Source organism: Dermochelys coriacea, chromosome 1, assembly GCF_009764565.3.
Source record: "Dermochelys coriacea isolate rDerCor1 chromosome 1, rDerCor1.pri.v4, whole genome shotgun sequence".
Lineage (NCBI taxonomy): Eukaryota > Metazoa > Chordata > Testudines > Dermochelyidae > Dermochelys > Dermochelys coriacea.
The window spans coordinates 187,329,463-187,352,535 of record NC_050068.2 but is presented as its reverse complement, the minus strand read 5'-3'; the positions used below and the strand labels follow the sequence as shown (position 1 = coordinate 187,352,535).

Below are 23,073 nucleotides of genomic sequence, written 5' to 3'. Positions count from 1 at the left end.
GAACTGCTCTGAAGTCCCTGACGTTGATGTGTAGGGAGTGATCATAACTCGACCAACTACCTTGCAAGCTGAGATCGCCCAGGTGGGCTCCCTTCCCTAGGTCCGAGGCATTGGAGACGAGGGTCATCAGCGGGGATGGAGCAGCGAAGGGAACCCCCTCCAACACCAATGCAGGATTCTGCCACCATGTGAGTGATGACAGGATATGGTCTGGGACCTTGACTACTGGGTCCACGCTATGTCTGTTGGGGACGTAGACCGATGCCAGACATGCCTGCAGCGGCCTGAGTGTGTAACCTGAAGATATTACGTTAAGCATTCAATGGTCCGAGGTCAGCAACGACCAGGCTGACTGGAAGGTACACAGGCAGTTGAAGAATGAGTAGGAGGGTGGATCCTGGGATGTGACTGGGACACAGTCCTCGAGCACATCCTCAAAATACTTGCGTCTGGCCTCCTTGGTTCCTGGAAAGGACAGACTGACCAGACAAATGGGAAGACAACAGGTGTCATTGCTTAGACTCCTTGTCTCTAGCCTTTCTCCTGTAGGTGCTCAGCCAGGGAGTTCCCGGGACCTAGACTGGGGAGACAGAGAACGGAATGGCTTTCTGGCCTGCTGACAGGTATGAAGGTCAAAGGCACGGAGCGTGGCACAAAAGTCTTTAAGGCCGGGGAGACTTGCATCCATGAGCTCAGAGAAGAGCCCTGCCACCTCAAACAGGAGGTCTTGAATGGTGGCCTGCATCTCCTGGGGCAACCAGGAGCTGCGCCTCATGACTACCATAGAGGCGACCACCCTGGCCGCCAAGTCCGTAGTGCCCCAAGCCACATGGAAGGCCCCTCTTGCCACCACTATGCCTTCTTCCACTAAAGTGGCAAATTCCTGGGCTTGGTCTTGTGGGAAGGTCTCCTTGAATTTGTGAAGGGAGTCCAACAGATTAAAATTGTACCTACTTAACCGGGCCTGGTGGTTAGACACCTGAAATTGCAGGCTGGCTGTTGAATAAATTTTCCTGCCAAACAAGTCCAATCTCTTGGCGTCTTTGTTTTTTGGCGTGCCACTGACTTGGCCCCGCCTGGGTCTTTTATTAATAGCGGACACGACCAGTGATGCTGCTGGAGGGTGTGCATACAGATATTCTAACTCTTTTGCAGGGACGTAGTATTTCTTTTCCGCCTTCTTAGAAGTAGGCGGAATGGAAGAGGGGGGTCTGCCACAGTGATTTGGTATTCTTAAGGACCCCTGGGTGTACGGGCAGCGTGACCCAGGTTGAGGTGGAGGAGGATATAACATTAAAGAGTTCGGACTCCTCCACAAACTCAATTTTCAAGTTCATATTGGAACGCACTCTTTTAAGGAGGGCCTAGTACTCCTTGAAGTCGTCGGGGGTACTGCCCATTTGTGAGGGACTCACCATGGCTTTATCCAGACACAATGACCACCAGGGGAGGGTGGATTCCCCTTCCCTCTTTGGGAATGGTTCCTTATGCATTGGAGCCTGCTGCGCTGCCCCCGCGTTGGATTCAGTACCATGTTCAGACTCCGGTGCCGGCAGTGCCAGAGGCAGTTTGTCCGATGTGGCAAGGAAGGAATGGTGGGAATACAGGACCGGCATTATGGGCACACCCCATGGGTTCCAGTACGGCCATTGAGAGTGCCACTATCCCTGCTGCCATGCTGCTGCTGCCGATAGCATACTGTTCTCGCAGGTCGGTGGCAAATCACGCTTCCTCACTGAGGGGCTGAACTCCTGGTCCAACTTGGACCACTGCCCTTCCGGTGATCAGGGCGGAGCTGTTGAGGCCTAAGTCTGCCAACTGACCCTGGTCAGCGATGAGTGAGACAAGGCGAGGATCAGTGCCTGCCCAATGAGGGGTACCGGGGAGTTGGAAACTGGTGCTGTGATAGGGAGTGATCCCATCCCGATAGGGACCGATGTCTGCGAGACTGCCGAGGCCAGGGGTTCTGAAACGAGGGTCCATGAGCCCTTTCAGGGGGCCACAGAGCCCCGCAGCTGAAATCCAGTGCCTGGAGCCCCAGCGCTGAAGCTGGGAGCAGCGCGGGGCTGAAACCAGCGCCCACACCTACCCCCAAAGCCAGGAGGGCCCTCAAGCAGATATCCCACCCCTTTTGGGTTCTAGAGCAAAAGGGTTGTTTTGTTTTTGTTTTTTTTAAAAGATTCTGTATATGTCCTTTCTATGGGACTCCCCCAAGCACTTCAAACAGCTCTTGTGGGGGCCACTAATAGGCATCGGCCTGTTGCATGATGAGCATGGTTAGAAGCCGGGGGAGGGGGGGAACAGGGCGTGCCCCGCTCCAGGGCAAAGTCCCAGCCGGAACTCTAACTACCAAACTAACACACACTTAACTTAATGGCTAACTAAGTACCCACAAACAAAGAAGATAGAAAATGGGTTGTAAAGAACCGCTAACGCTTTTGCAATGCAAGACAAGACACTTCGACCAACCGTCATGGGCAGTAAGAAGGAACTGAGAGGGCATAGGCCCGGCAGCGCCTAATATACCAGTGCATGAGCGTGGCACTCAAGGGGGCACCACAGCCAACTCTACAGATACCGCTAAGGCAAAAATCTCCGACGACCGTGCACGTGGGCACGCACACATCTAGAATGGAACCAATATGAACAAGGACTCGAAGAAGAACATTGAGTATATAGGTGAAATAAGACAATCTTAAGGCCAATTTTAGTCACACGAAAATATTAAAATTTCAAGCGATGATCCCAAAACAGCCACAACCCTACCCCTTGCACACAGTTCATTCTACACAGTATTAACTTTAGTGCATTAACCAAGGCTCTGTTTATTCCAAAATAAGTGAGGCCTAGATTCTGCAGCAAAGTCCCTGGACTCAGCAATATCCCTAGCAATTCTACAGGAGCCAGAGTTGTAATTTAAATGGTGGGCTTGAATTAAATATAAAAATGAATACAGTCAGTACAGTAACTTGTGTTGATATTAAATCTAATTTATTTTACCATGAATTTTTATTTTCTGTATGATGCAGATTTTTGCACTGATGACACATAACTATACCTTAGATCAGTCATTTTCAAACTGTGGGTCATGACCCAGTACTGGGTCACAGAATGTAAGGCATTGGGTGACGGCAGCTCTGGTCAGCACGACTGACTGAGCCATTAAAAGTCCCATCAGCAGTGCTGCCCAGCTAACGCAGGCTAGTCCCTACCTGTTCCAACACAGTGCTGCGCCTCAGAAGCAGCCAGCAGCTGATCTAGCTCCTAGACGGGGGGGCCACGGGGCTCTGTGCACTGGCTCCGCACTCCCATTGGCTGGTTACCAAACAATGGTAGCTGGGGGGTGGTGGTGCTTGCAGGCAAGAGCTGCGCTGAGCCTCTTGTGCTCCTCTGCCTAGGAACCGGACCTGCTGCTGGCTGCTTCCGTAGCGCAGTGCAGTCTCCAGTGCCAAGACAGGCAGGAAGCTGCCTTAGCACCCCTGCTGCGCTGCTGCCCAGGAGCTGCCCAAGGTAAGCCCACGCCCCAATCCCCTGCCCCAACCCCTCCAAACCTTCCTGCACCCCAAACCCCTCATCCCTGGCCCCACCCCAGAGCTTGCACCCCCCAGACCAGAGCCCTGATTCCCTCCCACACTCCAGCCCCCTCCCCCTCCCACACCCAAATCCATCAACAATTTTCTTCAACTGGGTTGCCAGAAAAAAAAGTTTGAAAACCACTGCCTTAGATACTGTCAGGGGCAGGAAGAGGAAGTAAAGGTTTTGGTAGCTTAGCAAGGGGCAGCTAGGGCTCAGACCATCTAGAAAGGCACTTCTGGGCTATGAAATAAGCATATTTGCTAGGTATTTCTGCCTGGACAATCAGCAGTGAAATAATACTGAAATTTAAATTATCTTTAGTTTTGAATGGAAAAGCCACTGAGGTAAAGGGGGAATTTGTAGCTCAAAACTATCATTTCAGACAAGCTGCAGACTCAAGATAACACTGCACTGAATTCACGTTTTCAAGGCTATTCTCACAACCATAACTTTTTTTTTTACATAAAAAATTACATTCTGGAGCAAAATTCTGCAGTAATGGGGATTCCAGAGCCAATTCCTCACGTTTGAAATTGCTTAATATACAGGTCACTCTTAATAGTACAGTTGTTCTGAACCTTTGTTGCAACCCCCCGCTCCCCAGTGTCTTGGCAGCGAGGTCACCCACCACCAACCTGAATCCCTTCACTCCCTGCAGTCTCTCCTTTCTTCTATCATGTAACTTTTCTGTTCTTTCTTTCCTATTGTTTTCTGTTTTTTGCTGATTTCTCCTCACCCACTTCGTTCCCCATTCTCTTTTGTAGTTCTAATCACTTTCCCCATTCCCCAGCAGGCTACATATTTCTGGAGGAACAGGACCATACAAGGCTGAGGCAAGTACCATGAGAGCAAAGAGGAGAAACTTGAGGTGATATGGCTGCTGTCTGAGCCTGTAGCCCTGAATTGTGATCTCTTCCAGCAGTCAGATATATCATGGGCCACAGTGGGAGCAGGGCAGGAAGGTGAGAGGGTTTTTAAGGAGTCACCTTCAGCTGCCTTTGGATAACTTCATCGAAGAGTTAACCTGGGCTCTTATTCAGGTGTTGCTATTGACCTGGCTCTCCATCCTCACACACAAACTTTTGACCCAAGTTATATGGTACTCTCAACCAGGCCTACTTGGCCCATTCTGAGACACAGACTAACACCCAAGAGAGGCTTTCATTTGGGCAGCTAACCCTTCACTATCCAGGAGGATGCAGGTTAAGCCACTCAAGTTCTGATAGTCCTCCAATGACCCTCCCACAATTCCTCTTATGCTCAGGACAGTTTTCCCGCAACCACAGAGTGGCTCAGCTTACTGCAGCACAAAGAACATGGGATATGCTCCAAGAAGGCCTAGCACCTTACATAGGCGAATTCAGTATGCAACTGATGAAGTGAGCTGTAGCTCACGAAAGCTTAAGCTCTAATAAATTTGTTCGTCTCTAAGGTGCCACAAGTCCTCCTGTTCTTTTTACGGATACAGACTAACATGGCTGCTACTCTGAAATGAGGACACTGTAACTTGAGTTTGGTTTATAGTATGGCTGCTCACCTGGCATTAGGCTAACCCAGGTCCTGATCACTGAAGTAACTTTGCAGTGAAGATACATACTTTGTAGCATGCATAGGAAATGGGGAGTCACCGGGGATGTTAAGGGAGGAACTAGAATCCTGCCCAAACCATGTTTATGCTCGCCTCTGTCTTGCAACTCCCTTCCCTCTCCATCACCCTTGGTTAAGTAATACTCTCTTAATACACATTCTACACAATGAAGAAATGCCTGAGGTGTATATGATCAGAGAAAATGGTGCTACTGCTGACAAACAGAAAGATTCTTCTGATGCATTCATGTGGAAACAGATGAGAATGATGCCATGGAATCCATAAGTAGAAATGAAAGGGAGAAGCAGGAGAAGGAACATTCTGATCAGTGGCAACCTAATGACCAGGAAAGGCTAGAGGTGGAGGGGAACTTCATCTCTTTTCATTTACATCACCAAGGCAAGTGCTCAACTGCACAGAAGGCAAAAGCAACAGCTTCAGATAAACTGATGTTATTTTTACCTATCTCAGTCACACCTGTTCAAGTCCAGCAAAAGTTAGCAGTGACTGAAAAATGCCATATAACTGCTATTTGGCAGTCTATGTGAAATGAGTTGGTGGTCTCAGTCTAGTCCCACATCAAAAAAAGACATCACTATGGCTGGGACTGTTTGACACTCTAGTTGGCAGTCTCAAAGTCACCAAGAATTAAAAGGGCAAGGAAATGTAAACTCCCCTCTTCGCTCCTTGAGGTGGTCCTTTCGGGTAAAGGTACACTGGCAGGGAAAAATGGGGAATCTTACACTCACACTTGAATATGCCAAAACTATACTGTGAATAAATTCAGAACATCAATCTCCAGGGCTTATGATCTGGCACTTTCCACTAGGTAAAAGTTTACACAGAAATTTAAGAAACTCTAGATGAATAGTTCTAATTCGGTTTTATAACTGTTTGACAAGCTCTCAAATAGTGGCTTTCAAAAAAAAAAAAAAACAACTTTAATAACTTCATCAATATAAACTAATTTACTAACAGGCCCTGCATAAATTTCACAACAAACATTGTTCATAAATATCACTAAGTACTTAATGTAGATTTATGTGCAATCATTTATGAAAAATCTTTTGCACAGTACAGCACTTATGAGCAAGTAGTGTCTATACCCTTTAGTAACCTTTAAAATATGTCGACTAATCAGCTTTTGTAAAGACTTGGACAAAAAAGGCCACTGATAATTAACAGAAACCTCTGCAGTATAAAGGAGCTTGCACAAATGAGTATTAAACGGTTTTAGTGGAATTTTGTAGACACAAAAATTCATCTTGAATTAAAATGTAGAAAGTTTTCATAACCTATAGAACATAACATTCAACTTATGAAAATTACATATTTAAAAATACTTCTAGTTTAAAAGGTATTCAAAGATTATAAATTAGAAAAAAAATGTAATTTTTCTCTTTTCTGTTTCATGTGTATGGCACACAGTTAAACAAAACTCATTTTTGTTACTGAGACATACTATTTTAAAATACGTATCAATGAGTTCTTGACACGTCTGTTGATCCTTCTTGTTGCTATTTCTGTCTTCAGGGAAATATTCTGTTATCACACATTGCTGCTTCTATATCTCGAACAGAATTTCATATAAGTAAACTGTTCCAGCGTATCCTGCAATTCCAACAGAGTAAACTTTGCCAGTGCTGTATGTGTGGACAACTGGTCTTAAATGTAAAAATATCCAAAATTCCAGCATATGGCAACAAACTTCACTCCAAGCAGAGGGTCACTGTATCCAGAACTGCATTTTGCTCATAATTCATTTAAATCTTTCATTCCACTTTATGGTAAATAGCATTCACTCTATGAGTCCAAACTAGAAAACCCCTGTGTGCTCACATAAGGCTCAAAACCAGCAGGAAATAAGGAATTTCAATGTGCTAGTAGGCAGGCAGTGAAGAACCCATTTAGGATAACTTTGCCCCATTTGCCATCAGCATGATAGCCACAAAGGGTCAACTGCAGGGAAACAAGTTGGGGATGGAGGATGTTAATACTGTCACACAAATGGAGGTGTGACTAGTGGACCTACACACAGCAAATATCAGTGACCTAAGCTCAGTGCTGAAAGGGAAAGGCAAGCTGCTTTTTCCCCCATATGAGCCAACTCACAAGCTTCAGTTTACCTGTGGCCAAGCAAAACCTTTTCAATTCAGGCTCTGCTCTATTTCACAGGATTAGACCTTGTAAGAACAAGTTCTGCTGTATTTTACAGTTTTTGTAAAATCATTCTCTTCTAATACAGCATTGCTGAGTGCAAGAACAAGGCTACTAAGACACTTTCTTTAAGAGCCCCTGTTTTTGTAGACTTCTGATTTTTTTTTTAAAGTATCTTTGGGTAGAATTTTCTTATGCCCAAAAGGGAATTTCTTCAGGTTTTGTAAATTTCTTCTGGTTTATAAAGGTTAAGTATTACAGGTAGAGCTCTGACAGTGATGGTTTTCTGTCTGCACAATCTGTGTGATGGCACAGTGCCGTGTACAGTCAGGGTCTTATCACATAACTATTCTTTCAGCAATATTGTCAAATTCATCTTTAGGGCAATACCATTGGTGTCAATAATTACACCAAGGAAAAATTGCCCAAATAGATGAAAACAGATCATATTAATCACTCACCTCTTCTCTTCTCTCTTCTGCAGAAGGAACTTTAAGTTCTCGTGCTGTGTCATCCTTAGGGTCAAACAAGTATATGTAATCTGAAGAATAGCTAACAAGGATCTCCTGCCCATCTTCACTGTAGCACAGAGATGTTACCCTGCAGGATTTGTTATTAAGATGTGGAGGAACAAAACGTGCAACCATTCCTGTAGTGCCCCGACCAGCATAATTACCTAAAATAATAAAAACAAAAACAAAAAAAAATGTGCAAACTATAACAGTTTTCAGTTAGCAAATATATGGTTAACAAAACAGCCAAAATAGTATGAATTATAGCTAGAAAAATACTAAATATGGCACAAATGAGCGACAAGTCAGATCTTGTAAATATTTTATTTTGGTACTTTAACCTTTCTCTATTAGTGTACACACAAGATTAATGTGTTATATAACCTATCACTTGCCACTGTGTATCTAACACTTATTGGGAACAGAATGTTATCAATACTAAAATATTTACAATACAAAACACAATAATTCAAATTACCACAACCAATTAGAGAAGGGATCTAGAAGATATTCCCTTCAACGTTTAAGATCATATTTCTATGTATACATACTTATCTAAAGACATGTGCATATGTGGTGATGTTATTCCTTTGAAATTTCAAAACAAATTGCATTTCTCCTTTGACCAACTCACCTGTGCTTTACCCACTAATCAATCTCCACTGGAAATATTTATAACCTTCCAACCCTCTGAACAGATTGAAAATAATCTCTTTTACAAATTATTCACAGATCTCTTTTTTTCTGACATGTATGGATTTCTCTCCAAAACTAAAATGGCCTGCAATTGACAATATTCAGTGCTAGAATAATGACAAGTTCAGTGTGTACTATCTCAATGCATCAGGGATAATAATGGATTCTTTATATCATAGCAGATGAGCTATGAGTCTGCTTTTAAATGAGACATAGCATTTGCTTCCAGTACTGGTGTGCCAGCTCTTAAAATCACTATATTCTGCACAGAACAATTATACAAGTGTCTAATGTTTGTCATTTTCCCCTCTCCCCCTTACAGGTCTATACAGCTGAATTCAACACAAAGGCAACAATGTTTTGAAGATAGAGAAATATGAAAAACAGAAGCAATAAAAAATGAAATTAAAGTATTTTTAAAATAAGCTTCTATGAAATGTAGTATTTAACAGTATGATGATATTGTGTAGTATAAAAGTTTTACTGACGTGCATTTGGGATGACTGCACTGCCACCCATAAGTACTAGAAAAAAATAAATGAACTAAAGATGTATATATTACTGTTACTTTGCATGGTGTTTGAGAGATTAAAAGATTAAAAGTTCCTGCCCTAAAGGCTATTTCCCTGTCAAAGTTTTCTACTTCCCACTGTTTTGACCATACAGCCATTCATGAGAAGGTTATAATTTTTATTTTAATTTTTATAGTGAGAAAAAAGTATTTTTCCTACCCCTACTAAAGCATCTGAACAAATTTTCCTCATGATTCTAATCTTTAAAAATAAAAAATCACTTTGGGCAAAGACCAGAACTAGAAAGTTTCATCCCAATACCTCAAGCTTTCAGAAAGCTCTGAGCAACTGACCACAGGGTCTTAGAATGGAAACACTGTGCCAGATTTGACTATAGATATTGTAGGGTGACCAGATGTCTGATTTTATGGGAACAGTCCCAATTCTGGGGTATTTTTCTTATATAGGCTCCTATTACCCCCCCCCAGCCCCCGTTCCGATTTTTCACATTTGCTGTCTGGTCGCCCTAAGATATTGCTACACAATCAAGCTATGTTACACATATATACATGTACATTGGCACACTCCCTTCACTGTCCGTTAGAGGAAAGCAAAGAGTACTTAATTTATCTGGGTAACAGGGTGACCAGACAGCAAGTGTGAAAAATCAGGACAGGGTGGGGGGGGGGGAGGGTAAATAGGAGCCTATATAAAAAAAAGACCCAAAAATCTGGACTGTCCCTATAAAATTGGGACATCTGGTCACCTTACTGGGTAAGGACTAGATTCAAGCTTTCACGATGAGACCCCCCCACACGTCTCTCATTCAATTTTCACAACAAAAGAAATACCCAGTCAGACTACTTGTGGAGGAGAGGAGAGGAAGTGGTAGAGACTTCAGTGCAAACATACAATGGCTTGTCATGCTGGTTGTCTTAGGCATTTGGTGCCTTTGGGCCTGCATGCAAACTCTCAAACAATCAGCCACAGTGCCATTAATAAGATAGTAGTTTGCTCCTTCTAAATTGACAAAGTAAGACCCTGCATATCTTACTTCTCATAGAGCTCCACAAACCAAAGGCCAGCTTAATTCCCATAATAGTTACATTTGAAATCTCTGTTTCAAGTGTTGATCACATCCCTAAGGTAAAATAGTTTCATAATTAAACAGTGTATTAAATACTCCAGTCATTATCTGGCTGTGCTGGAAGGATAGGACACACTGGATGTGGTTTAATTAGACCACAACTTTAAGCTTAAATGTCTGGGAGTACCCGGCAGATAGAAGTGTACAGTTCAGGTAATTCCATGATCATTTCAATGTACACCCAGGTGGCTTCTGTCAGCCCTCCCCCTTATCGATCCTGGTCCCCAGCCAACCCACTACTGCGTTCTCACCATCCCCACACAGCCTATGCCCCCTCAAATGAGGCTCTAGGTGTGACTGTAAGGGGGGGATAGGCTCTCTGCCATACCAGTCATAGGAGCCCCAAACCCTATTTACACTCCTTTAAAGGATACCACCTCTAAATCCTTTATTGATCCATTTTATCCAATCACTATATCCCTCTTCTATGGAGTACCTGATATTTGCCTACATGATGAGTTGTGAGATCACAGAGTAACTCCCATTTCATATTTGTCCCAACTAAGCCCCTCAAAACCGCTGTGCAGCAGGCAAAAAAAAAAAAAAAACCCACCTCGCGTTCGCCAATCTGGCGGTGAAGGAAAATTTCCTTCCCAGCCCCTTGAGAAAGGAGTGACTAGCGCAATATTCACAGTGGATCTTGAAAAGCCCCAGTGTTTCACTACTTCCATGGGTGAAAAAGAGTGGGTGCTGTTCCACCTGGTCCAGATAAAAAAGGGCTTTTACTGCATCAGCATGGACCAATATAGTCCTCCCTCTCTTCAGTCATCTGGGGGGATGGGTCAGCATCCCCACGCTGACCTCCTCTGCAACTACAGCAGAAAGTTACTCCTGGCTTTCCAGCCCTGTAGAGGGGCACATATCTTTTCCAACAAGCCAGACAACCAACCCCACTGTTTAGAGTGAATGATCTCACCGCACGTTATCTAAATTTAGAAACTTGCTAATAACTTTAGGCAAATATAGAAGGCTTTTAGTATGTCAGGTACAGTGACAACTACTGAGAAGTTAAATGTTTTCTATGAGAGTCTGTAACAAGATCCCTTTCTGCAAGAAACTATCTTCTAATGAAGCAAAAGCACAAAAACATAGGGCTGACATGGATGCAGTAAATGTGCATGTCACAGACAGTTCCTGCCCTCATTTTTACTAGAGAAATATGGCATGCACAACCTAGAGGTGCAATCATACAGTGCTCCAGTGTGGTTTATTTTTGTAAACAATTACTTGAATAAAGACAGAGCATTGCATACTGGAACCAGTAGTCTCAGTGTGCTGCAAGAGAACCCTAGGAGACATTATAGAATTCCATGTTCTGCATTTGACCTGCAGGAAGTTCTCTGGCCACCTTAACAGCATTCACTGTTTATTTGCAAATAATCAAATCTTTCAAAATATTTCCCTGGAGGCTTTACTGTACTTTTTAGTAATATCCAATATTTTTAAAAGCCTAGATCTTACATAAAACTAAGCTTAAGTCATAAATCCGACAAACTAGAACTGTCTGCTGCTAGAAAAATTTACTTAATGTTTATTTCTCACCTGTTGCTCTTGTGCCAAGCATTCGCCGGTCATATATTCTTACTGAGCTATCGGAACAGCCCACAGCAAGATAATATGGTATTGGAGGACAGATAGCTACAGAGGTGGCAGCACGTCGGCAGTTTATTAAAATATCCTGGAATAAAACAAAAGATACTGCACTTACAAAATAGCTCCTAAGCATCTGAAGTAAAATACTACTGGAAAAAAAAGACGCAGCCCCACTAGTCAAGGTACTGCAACCATGTTTGTAAGAAAGAGCCAAATCTGGCCCTATACACATAGGTGGTAAATGTATTACAGGGAAGAGTTACTGCAATGGACAAAAGAAATCAGAGAATGAAAAACAGCATTATATCAATCAAAAAAAAGCTAAGAGTTAAGGGTAGAGAGGGCTAACAACTGCTTGGATTTTCTTAAACATAAAGAAACCAGGATGTGGATAGAAAGAATTGCAAATAGGCAGGAAGTGTCTAAACTAATTCAAAAGGATTAGAATAGATTTGGTTTATGGGCAGATAATTGGATAGAGGAATGTCATGTAGTTAGAGTAACGCAACAAGATTGGGGACTAAAAATAACCAAACCCGAACATGGAACACAATGCAGAAAACAGAACAGAAGAGATGAGTACCAAGGGGCAATATGTAGAACACATTTTGGGGGTCAGTTTTTATCCATATCAGTACCAAATGTTTTCTGGAATCCAATCACTATGGATGAAATTAATACCATCCAGGGAGATACATCAGCGATTAATCTGATCTAATATGTTTATTACCCCACTCTATTTTACAGAGGCTGCTTGACAGTTTAAAGTTGCAGCTGAGCTTCCATTATAAGCTCAATTTACACCACCACCTCAAAAATGCACAAAAAAAGCCATCACAGCCTCAGGATTGGAAGATTAGGTCTGAGACCAAGGTAGAATTTTTCTACCAAGTTTGAAGTAAACCAAACCAGAGGTTCATAAATGTACCTCAGATGTACAGAGTCCAAACAGTACTCTTTTCTGGCTCCAGGATAATCCCTACGACATGCCTCAGTCAGTTCATCGGGGCCCACAGAAACCTTATTAGGGTTCAGATTCTAATATTAATACTATAGCCCTATATTTCTGTCATCTTATTGGAAATGTTGGTTCTTACATCTTTACAATCTTCTTTTGTGCAACTTGTTTTGATTCGAGTATCAAACCACCTTACAGTTCCGTCCTCACCGCAAGAGAGAAAAGTATAGGGATCATTTGGTACTGTCATAATCTGAAATGAAAAAAAGTCAGTACCATTAATAGTTCAAGAAAGAATATAATTTTGGGAATAAAGCCTTTAATATTAGTGAGCAATAATCACAGGGTGATTTTTAATTGCGCTCAAAATTTCTATGAAAATAATCAAAAATGAAAGATAGTTGAAAATTTAAAATAGTTTGTATTACAGTCTTTAAAACAACCTTACAGATAGTCCTCCAGCAGCTGAAATAAGCAATTAAATCCCACAAATACTTCCATTGCCTATTACATAAATGACGCACAAACTTGATATTTTCAGTTATTAGATAAATAATTAGCATCTAAAGTGAGAATAAAAGACAGGTTCATTTTGTTTTCTATTATGCAGCAAGAGAATATTTTAACAATCTAACTACATAGTGGTCTTAAAATCCATCCCCATACAAACCACAGGAAAATACTTACCAACACTGTTCCCCCAATCAGGTTGCTTCTTCCATACAAGATACAGTAACGAACTGAAGTCTATTATTGCTCCCTATCCTTCAATATTTTCTTCACTTTCACTGAATTGTTTTATTACACCATATTCCTGATCTCAGGAAAGCTATCAATTCCTACAAAGATGTGGTGATATTCGAAATAAGGGTGTTCTCAGAAAACTAATCATTGGTCCAGATTCATTTAACAAATCATTCCATAAAATATAGAGAACAAGAAGTGCCAAATATTACGGAGCAGAACACCTCAGGTGGATGAAGGCATGTGAACTGTGATATGATCACACACTATTTCTTTATATACAAAAGAGAATTTTAAAGATATCTTATGGAAAATGTAAACATCTTTCATTTAAATATGTACATCTCAAGCCACTAATTTACACAGAATGAAGTAATGAAATTTGTTTAAAGTTTAGAAATCCTAGAATTACTATTCCAGTCATTAGGCTGTCAACATTTTTGGTTGTTCAACAGTACCCTTCCCATTAGGAGCTCAATGTCTGAAGAACAGCTACCAGACCATCACAAGTTAAGTGCAGCAGAACCTCACTCTTTCACACTACTGACAAGAGCAGACATAGCGCATTACTAAGCAACAGGCTGATCCTACTTTCATTCAAGTCAATGGGAGTTTTTCCATAGACTTCAGGCCATAGATGAACACCAGGCAAAAGTAATAATGAAGCACAAATGTACCACATTCATTTATTTCAACTGCTGTAGTTTAGTTTTGATTATATTGGTAACAATACAGTATTTTATAATTCACTATTAAATATGCTGTAATTTGTAAGAAGCAAGGGGTTTATTTTCTTTTAATTAAAAAAATGAAATAAATATTAGTAGCTGTAACCTGAGCTGACTTCATAAATATTAACCCTTAACACAATATCGTATATAACTAGCTATCATTAAATTATCAATCTAAAAAATTTAGCTGTATAAAAAAATCTTGATACACTGGAAATATGAAGGCAAGAATTATCCTTAGAAGTATCCTCTCTTTCTGAAATAGAATTAATGTGAATAGCGACAAAGTCTGGTATTTGGTAGTGACTATTCATAGTTTTTGAACTGCCAGGTATAAACTGCAAATACTCCAGTCTCCAGAGGCCTATTTTGTGTATGTGTCTGTCTGGCTCTCAAAAATATACTCCATTCCTCTTCTCCCACAACTTGTCTCTCATAAAACAATGGCACAGTGCTCATGAATTTCCACAAGCTTCCTTATAGTGAGGTGTGTCAGTCATGGTCTGTAATTGCCACAAGCTCCAAGTGATGAAGCCAGTCTAAAATCTATCCCATTGTTTAATTCAGAATTAGTACCTGAGGGGCAGATAATATTAGCTTTTGTTATTTAGAGAATATAGTGAGACAAAGTTCTATTTTTAATATAATGAGGCAATTAAATACAGTTGAAAAATGAACTCAGGCAGCTTAAATGCATTTTCCCCCATGGTCAAAAAATACTTTTAAATGAGATGAAGCATCTAACAAACTGACAAATTAATTCCAAGTTGTAACTGCAAGTCAATTCTTTTCTCCCCAATACTACCTCTTACTTGCTCTGCTGAGCTTTGAAGTTTCAGGGATCTAAGATCAGTGCTCACTGTGCTACACAACTTTGTATCTGCTTCATTTTTAAAGTACAACAAGATAGGTTTTAGGTAGAGTAAAAATATTTAAATAAGTTATACATTTATAAAGTACCTTTCTAAAGTATTTTACAAATATTCTATCAAAGAACTGTTTTGAAAATAGTAAAAGCTGCTGAAGTGCATATACCACCGGCAGAACCACAGAAGTGTCAGAGAATCACTCATTAAATCTTGAACCTGCCCTGAAAACCACTAACTATGATTTCACCTTCACCTTTTCTATTATGTCATCTGTATCCACAAGGACAACACACAAGCTGCAATCTCCTTCACTTCTAGCAAAATAGGGTAACTTAACTCTGAACAAAATCAACTACTGTAAATGCATCCGATGAAGTGAGCTGTAGCTCACGAAAGCTTATGCTCTAATAAATTTGTTAGTCTCTAAGGTGCCACAAGTACTCCTTTTCTTTTTGAAAATACACTGTGGTTGAGATTTTTAACAAACTATAGACTATTTTAGAAACATCTTCCAATTACTTTAATTAAAAACATTACAAATCAATAACTTCGCAAAATGATAAACGCTACAAGCTATTTCTATTTAAAAAACAAAAAGATTTCCCTCCATTAGCATTCACTTAACACAAGTCAAACACAGCCATGCCCCTAATCATCTACTTCAATGCCACCACTTCAATATTCCTAACATTTTCCAGATACCCATTTTTAACACCTGTACATGGTCAGAGTTCAAGGTTGCATCATTCAGAGTGTGGAGAATAATTCTGCCTAGTACAGATGAACAACTAATGAGTCATAGTGGAATTTAAAAAACAGAAGTTTTGTATAGGATGTATACTTTAACCAAAATGTTATGAGCACCAGGCTCAGTAAAACTGAAGGAATGTCATGAATCTACTCTCTAAAGAAATATCTATGACTGGACAACAGACTGATGAAGTCTAGTCACAGGCTCAGGAAACCATAAGAGACTAAAAACAAAAAAGAATGGAAGAATGGAACTTGAGACATCCAGTTTTAAGCTCTATTGAGAGAGCTATTCCTTGAAGTTGACTGAAGGTATTATGGTAGTTGACACAAGATGACGTGTTAGGCTAGAACAAGTTCCCAGGAGATGCAAAAATAGGCTTCCATTCCTCACCACATTCATTAACTTATCCTTCATTGCTTTCCTCTGGCACCCCCCTGTATCACACAGTTACTCTGATCTTCAGCTGAATTGGGTGCTGGAAACTGCATTTGCACTACAAATATGCATGTTTGTTACCCTATATTCAAGATTCTGCTGCTCCAGTTTTCCTAGCCTAATGCTTGGCTGTTCACTTTCTTCTGGAATAATCTTCAACTACTTTGTTCTCTTTTATAAAAGGAAAATAACTCAACTTGTTCAATATATCAAATTCATATTTATTCAGCAAGGCTTGGTAGTTAACACTATAGGTAAATACCACTGTCACCGCTGACTGAACTCTTACCTCTTTACCATGAGAACACAAACAGTCAGTATTAAAATCTAGAACGTGTTGAGTAGCCTTGGCCCTTAGTAACTCATATCTCAATCCTCAGAGACTCTTCTGAAACTATGGGTGGAATGACAGGCTACACCATTCTCTTCAATATTTTTGGGATGCAATGAGGGTAAGATCAATTCATACAGTCTAGTTAAGGGCTGGATAAATAAGTACAACATCATATAGCGAATCATGTTAAGACATGAAGCTGTTTAAAAATATGAAGTGATCTTAGCTCCCATGATAAGAAGGAGAATGCCACTAAGGAAACAATAGATTCCTGATCAAAATAAACGAGAACACACAAATTAAACGCATCTCAAAAAAGAAATAACTGGTGTGAGGGAGGAACCTAAGATGATCTTTGGCAAAAGTGACAAGCAATCCTGAGTACAGTTCTACGCTATAAAAACTTACATCGGTATAACATCATTCAGGGATGTGAAAAATCCATCTCTGGTGTAGACAGCGCTATGTTGACAGGAGGGCTTCTGCCATCGACTTATCTACTACCTTTCACAGAGGTGGATTAACTGTGCCAACAGGAGAAACCCTCCCCATTGGCATAGTAGCATCTTCACTGAAGTGCTACAGCAGTACAGCTATGCCTCTGCAGTGTTTAAGTGTAGACCTGCCCTAAGACTATTGAACTCAAGCTGCATCCAGTCACAAAGGATTTCTACAAATACAAAATGAGCTCCATAGGGTTGCTCTGCACATCTCCTGAGAAGATGACATTCTGCAGTTAAACGTTTCTGACAAGTCCTTCAACTGCACACAAACATATACTGTTAAAGCAACTTCTACCACATAATGAGAAATTAATTCAGACAGCTCTTTAGACATGTTCCATTTTGACATGAATCACCATTCCTTTGCTTTGTTTGATACTAGTACATTTGATTCTTCCAATATCTTTTGTCCACTCTGTATAAAAACCAAGGACCTATCAAGAACTAGCTAATGCTGGAAGGTCTGAGCTAAATAATTATGAAAGTAGCATTTGAAAAATACTGGAAAACTAAGATGGAATGTTGACAACTCCAAGAAAGTGGTGACAGTTTATCTTTATCTTTTGTAAAATTTAGTATGGGTAAGTCAGTAGGGCAAACGAGAGGCAAAATTGCCTAGTGAATATAGCACGAAACTGGTGTCAGGAACTCCTGATTTTTACTACAGTTTTGCCAAGTCACTTAAACACACTTTGTGTTGCTTTGTCCATCTGTAAAATAATGGGGATATTACTAACATAGGAGTTTTGAGGATTAATGACGACTGTAATGTATTATTTCCACCAAAAAAAGTCCTTAAGATTATAACGGTGTATCTGTAACTTAAAGGTGAAAATGTGCTGAAACTAGGAAATTCTCTAAGATTTTATATTTATATTTACCTTTGTACAGTAAAGGCCTTGTTTTTCTCCCTTTAATAAAAAATGATAAACTACATGTCCCCCTAACATGTAGATAAACAAGCACTATTATGTATCTGCTTATATATTTTGCAGGGAAAGTGGCCTTAACAATACTTGACTTTAGAGTCTCCTTTATTTGGACAATTTATTTCTCTACTAAAGGAAATTACATATGAAATGACCCCTAAAAGTTACAAATCAAAGGAAAATTAGTTTAAATGACTGTGAAGCATAGAAATGAAGTTGTCACTCTCAGACTGAAATCCCAGCTAATATCAACACCGACATCTATTTTTCCGGTCTTAAATAAATCTTGTGTTTTTATACAGAGATGATATACAATACCTCATAGGTAGTTCCATAGTGGCACGTAAATTGGCATTGTCTGTTGGTCTCAGCATCTTGCTCAACGTTAGTATAAAAAATTACTCCATCACCAGAACAGGACACAATCTGCTTGTCATTGGTGCATGGTAAGAATTTTGCACTAAAAATATTTGCCCTGTGTCCTGAGCGAATGGTTGTTAAAACCTACAAAGCAAACAAGAAAGGCTTGTGTTAGGTTAATATTTTCAAAACAAATAGCAACACATGGAAAAATAAAATAAACTTTCAGCCAATAATCCCAAAGTTCCAGAGTATGGTATGCCAGTAATGTATACAGTTTGTTGTCCATAGAACAAGGAAAATGCTGTGAGAAAGGAATGGATTGGGAGATAAGGTGGTATACAAGAGGCATATGTATGCTCTCTCTTGCTTTACCTCAAAATGGTCTGCAAAATGAAAGAGTTTGAGGACCACTGCCCTAAAAGTATTTCTTAAAATAGCCAGTACCTATATTTTAAAGATTTTGACTCTTGGACACTTATCCCGGAGCATGAAGAGGCAGCATTACATGAAGTGGTAATGAGCCACTAGACAGCTGGCAGTAGCAGCTGAGAAGACCTAAAGGGAGCAAAGAAATCTAATATGAGCACACTATTTACTTTTTAAATGTACTGTCCTGAAGTTATCCCAAAGGTAAAATAGCACAAATTATAAAAAAGGAAAATCATATTAAAAAGTAGAACTGAAAAAGTTTTATTGTGGGTTTCACAGCATCCCTACTTCTAAACTGGAATTTAACCTCACTACTGTAGGGCACTAAAAATTCCAGGCTTGACTATTAGTTTATTACCAAACATTTTAACATGACACATTTAATTCAGCAATGATTTTTTAAAATCATACATACACAGTACAATTTAACAATGTAATGCTACTTATTTTACCATAATCTTTTATATGGTCTCAATATTTTGTGGCAAAATATTCTGTATGCTTTCATTTCCTAATCCACTTTAGATTAGAATATTAAAACTGAACAAAATTAAAAAGCTAAGTGTGCTTTTCCACTTTGATTTACTTTATTTCTCCCACCTCTGACAATGAAACCAGACTGACAATTTCATTTTTTTTTCTAGCCATCATCTCATTCTCATGTTAGTACAAGATGTTTACAATAAGACAAGGACTTCAAAAGCTTTCCACCAATTAAGTTAATCAAAGAAAGTTTTATGGAAATCAAGTTTCTCTGTAAATTCTTGTCTTATTTTAAAAGCATTACTTCAAACTTTTTAAAATGATTTATGCAAGTGCTAACAATATATGACTTAATATTCTGCATGTTCTAAGATATGGATACAACTATATATTACGTATCCAGAGAGTCCATCAATTCACTTTATTTCGCTGTATTCTCCTGTTTATTCAGGTAGGTTCAGACGACTTGTATAAACAAATGAAAAAAAAAAAAAAAAAGATACCTCAGAGCTCAATTTTGTTTAAAATGAGTGAAGAGTTCAGCACCAAATCCACAGAGCTCTGCTGCCAAAGTAAGAGATCTCAATGGATGACCTCCATTATATTAAGATGCTTTAGCTCTGTCACAGCTAATGCCCAAAATAAATGGTGGTTCTGATAGATAGCTCCCCTCACATTCCATGAAAGAAATATTTTTGACTTCACACCAAACTATATCTGAGATCCCAAATAAAAATCAACCAACTAAATAATATGAGGCTTTTCTTCATTCCCTAATAACTTCTCTGTTTGTTATGATATATATGGTATATCATATAATATATATTGTGATATATCTTGACTTTAGCAAAGCTTTTGATACGGTCTCCCACAGTATTCTTGCCAGCATGTTAAAAAACTATGGATTGGATGAATGGACTGTAATGTGGCTAGGAAGCGGACTAAATCGTCAGGCTTAATGGATAGTGATCAACAACTTGATGTCTAGCTGGCAGCCGGTATCAAGCGGAGCGCCCCAGGGTTTGGTCCTGGGGCAAGTTTTGTTCAACATCTTCATTAATGATCTGGATGATGGGATGGATTGCACCCTCAGCAAGTTTGTGGATGACACTAAACTGGAGGGAGAGATACATATGTTGGAAGGTATGGATAGGATCCAGAGTGACCTAGACAACTTGGAGTATTGGGCCAAAAAAAATCTGATGAAGTTCAACAAGGACAAGTGCAGAGTCCTGCACTTAGGATGGAAGAATCCCATGCACTGTGCCCTTGTTGCCAAGAAAGCTAACGGCATATTGGGTTGCATTATTAGGAGCATTGCCAGCAGATCGAGGGAAGTGATTATTCCCCTCTATTCAGCACTGGTGAGGCCACATCTAGAGTACTGCATCCAGTTTTGGGGCCCCCACTACAGAAAGGATGTGGAAAAATTGGAGAGAGTCCAGCAGAGGGCAATGAAAATGATTAGGGGGCTGGAGCATATGACAGAGGCTGAGGGAACTGGGCTTATTTAGTCTGCAGAAAAGAGTGAGGGGGGATTTGATAGCAGTCTTCAACTACCTGAAGGAGATTCCAAAGAGGATGAAGCTAGGCTGTTCTCCGTGCTGGCAGATGCCCAAACAAGGAGCAATGGTCTCAAGTTTGCAGTGGGGAGGTCTAGGTTGGATATTCGGAAAAACTATTTCACTAGGAGTGTGGTGAAGTACTGGAATGGGTTACCTAGGAAGGTGGTGGAATCTCCAATCTTAGAGGTTTTTAAGGCCCAGCTTGACAAAGTCCTGGCTGGGATGATTTAGTTGGGGTTGGTCCTGCTTTGAGTAGGGGGGTGGACTAGATGACCTCCTGAGGTCTCTTCCAACCGTAATCTAAGATAACTCCCACCACCTCTCCCCTACTCCTTCCCCAAAAAAGGGAATGCAGCCTCCCTTTTCTCTGCTCCCACCTCCCCATTCCTTATTGAGTCATATACTATATCCTTCACCAGGTCACAACCAGCCCTGCTCCTCTTTCTTCCTTGCTCACAGGCCCTACCAAGGTGCCTTCTTTGCAATTAAAAGCTGATCAGCCCCTCCCTCTCTTTCTACCTCAGATTTCTCCAGTTGAGACTGGTTCTGCTTCTGAAATTAAGATGAAGCTCTGCAATGGGGCTTTGCCTGCACTCAAACTCTTGGGAACTCCTGATTCTGCCCCAAGAGGGCTGAAAAAGCAAAATGGGTATGTGCAGCTCTCAGCACTGTTGTATACTTTCACTGAAGGAAGGAAGCTCTCAGCTTCATCATCAGCCCCATCTGTCTCAGTCCCTCTCATCCCCAGCTACACTTCATGTACAGCAGTACCATAAAGGATTGAATGATGCCATTCCCTCCCTGCCTCCAACTGCATTCTATGGTAACACAGTCAACAGTTAGTATTTCCAGCCCCTTCCTCACCTTCCCCATATATCCCTTGCTGCTCTCTTTATTGTGCTGACAGAAAGGGAAAATTAGAGGCACCTGTCACAAAAGCCGTTTGTGCACAAGCAGAGAAAAAGGAGAGAAGATTTAATATGTGGGGTTTAGCTCTATTTCACAATGCCCTCCCCCCCTTTATTTATTTATTTTTTTAAAACAGCAGCAAAATGCTTGCTTCAGAGCACCATTTGGCTTCCTAGGCAAAATTAAGGCCTCAGACCTTTTCCACAAAAGGTAAACAAAAAATTTTACGTTTCACATTCAAAAATTTGCAATTGCTTAGATATTGGACAGAAAATCAACTGAAGTGGGAGTAATGGAAGTGCAAAACTTTAAATTGTGTCTTATTGCACAGTGGAACGTTGGGACAGAGCAATCGGCTGGCTGGCTCATTTCTCTTGCTCCTAACTATAAATATCCTACTTCTAGCAGCAATATATAGGATGAATAAACTTTCTTTTGGAAATTCCATTTAAATTATAGCTCCTATTAAATTAAACTAAAATTTTTATTCATTGTAACTAAATTCTTCACTATACTATAATTCAGGCATTTTACTTAAAGTAAAAATTGAAGTCACCGGTTTTATTTACAAATCCCTAGGTCCAGAGATGGAGTGGAATGAACCCATGAGGTATGACTTTAGTGGTTGAGTTTAGGTTGGGCTTAGCTAACACATGCTAGACAAACCCAATCGAAATTCCACCATTTTCCTAGTACAGATCTAGTGCCCCCGTAGCTCATAAAATTCTTGCCACAGCTAGATTTTAAGTAACCTGCATTTTCTTGCTGTGTACTGTCACTTGTCTAATACAAATAAATGTTTAGATACAGAAAATTAGGTCTCAGTTTTAAGTATCATTTGCCTTGAGCAGAATAAGAAAAGAAGATCCCACTCAGAAGAGTTCATCACAGGTGTCCATGAATAAGTAAAATCAGGACAGCCTTTTCCGTTAGGATTTATAGTTATATTAGAAAACTCAGTAACATTCTTTTTCACTCTGGGTCTCTCAAGCCATAGAAACATATGGCCCATTCAAGCTAAATGAATATTATATTAGAACACCATCTGGACTGGCAGGGAATTCTATTATGTATGCACATATTCATCCTCCCAAGATATATTGTGTAACTATTAAGAGGGCTTGTCCTTGATTACACATGTTTTATCAGTTGCATATGTTCTAAATTTAAAAACCTTGGTTTCACTTTTTATTTTGCTAAATTGTGGTTAACCCTTGTGAAATAGTGCAATATAAGAATTTTTTCAGGGTTTACCGAACATTGACAAATTACCAGTATGTTGCTAC

General features: G+C 40.2%; 1 protein-coding gene across 1 annotated transcript in view; it reads right to left on the bottom strand.

Moving 5' to 3' along the window:
• Positions 1 to 23,073, bottom strand: part of DCAF6 (DDB1 and CUL4 associated factor 6) — a 154,350-nt gene that overhangs the window by 85,698 nt on the left and 45,579 nt on the right. Inside the window, 4 exon segments of the mRNA XM_043510068.1 lie at positions 7,783 to 7,997; positions 11,731 to 11,866; positions 12,879 to 12,992; positions 18,357 to 18,542. Of these exon segments, the coding sequence (XP_043366003.1) occupies positions 7,783 to 7,997; positions 11,731 to 11,866; positions 12,879 to 12,992; positions 18,357 to 18,542 (651 nt within the window).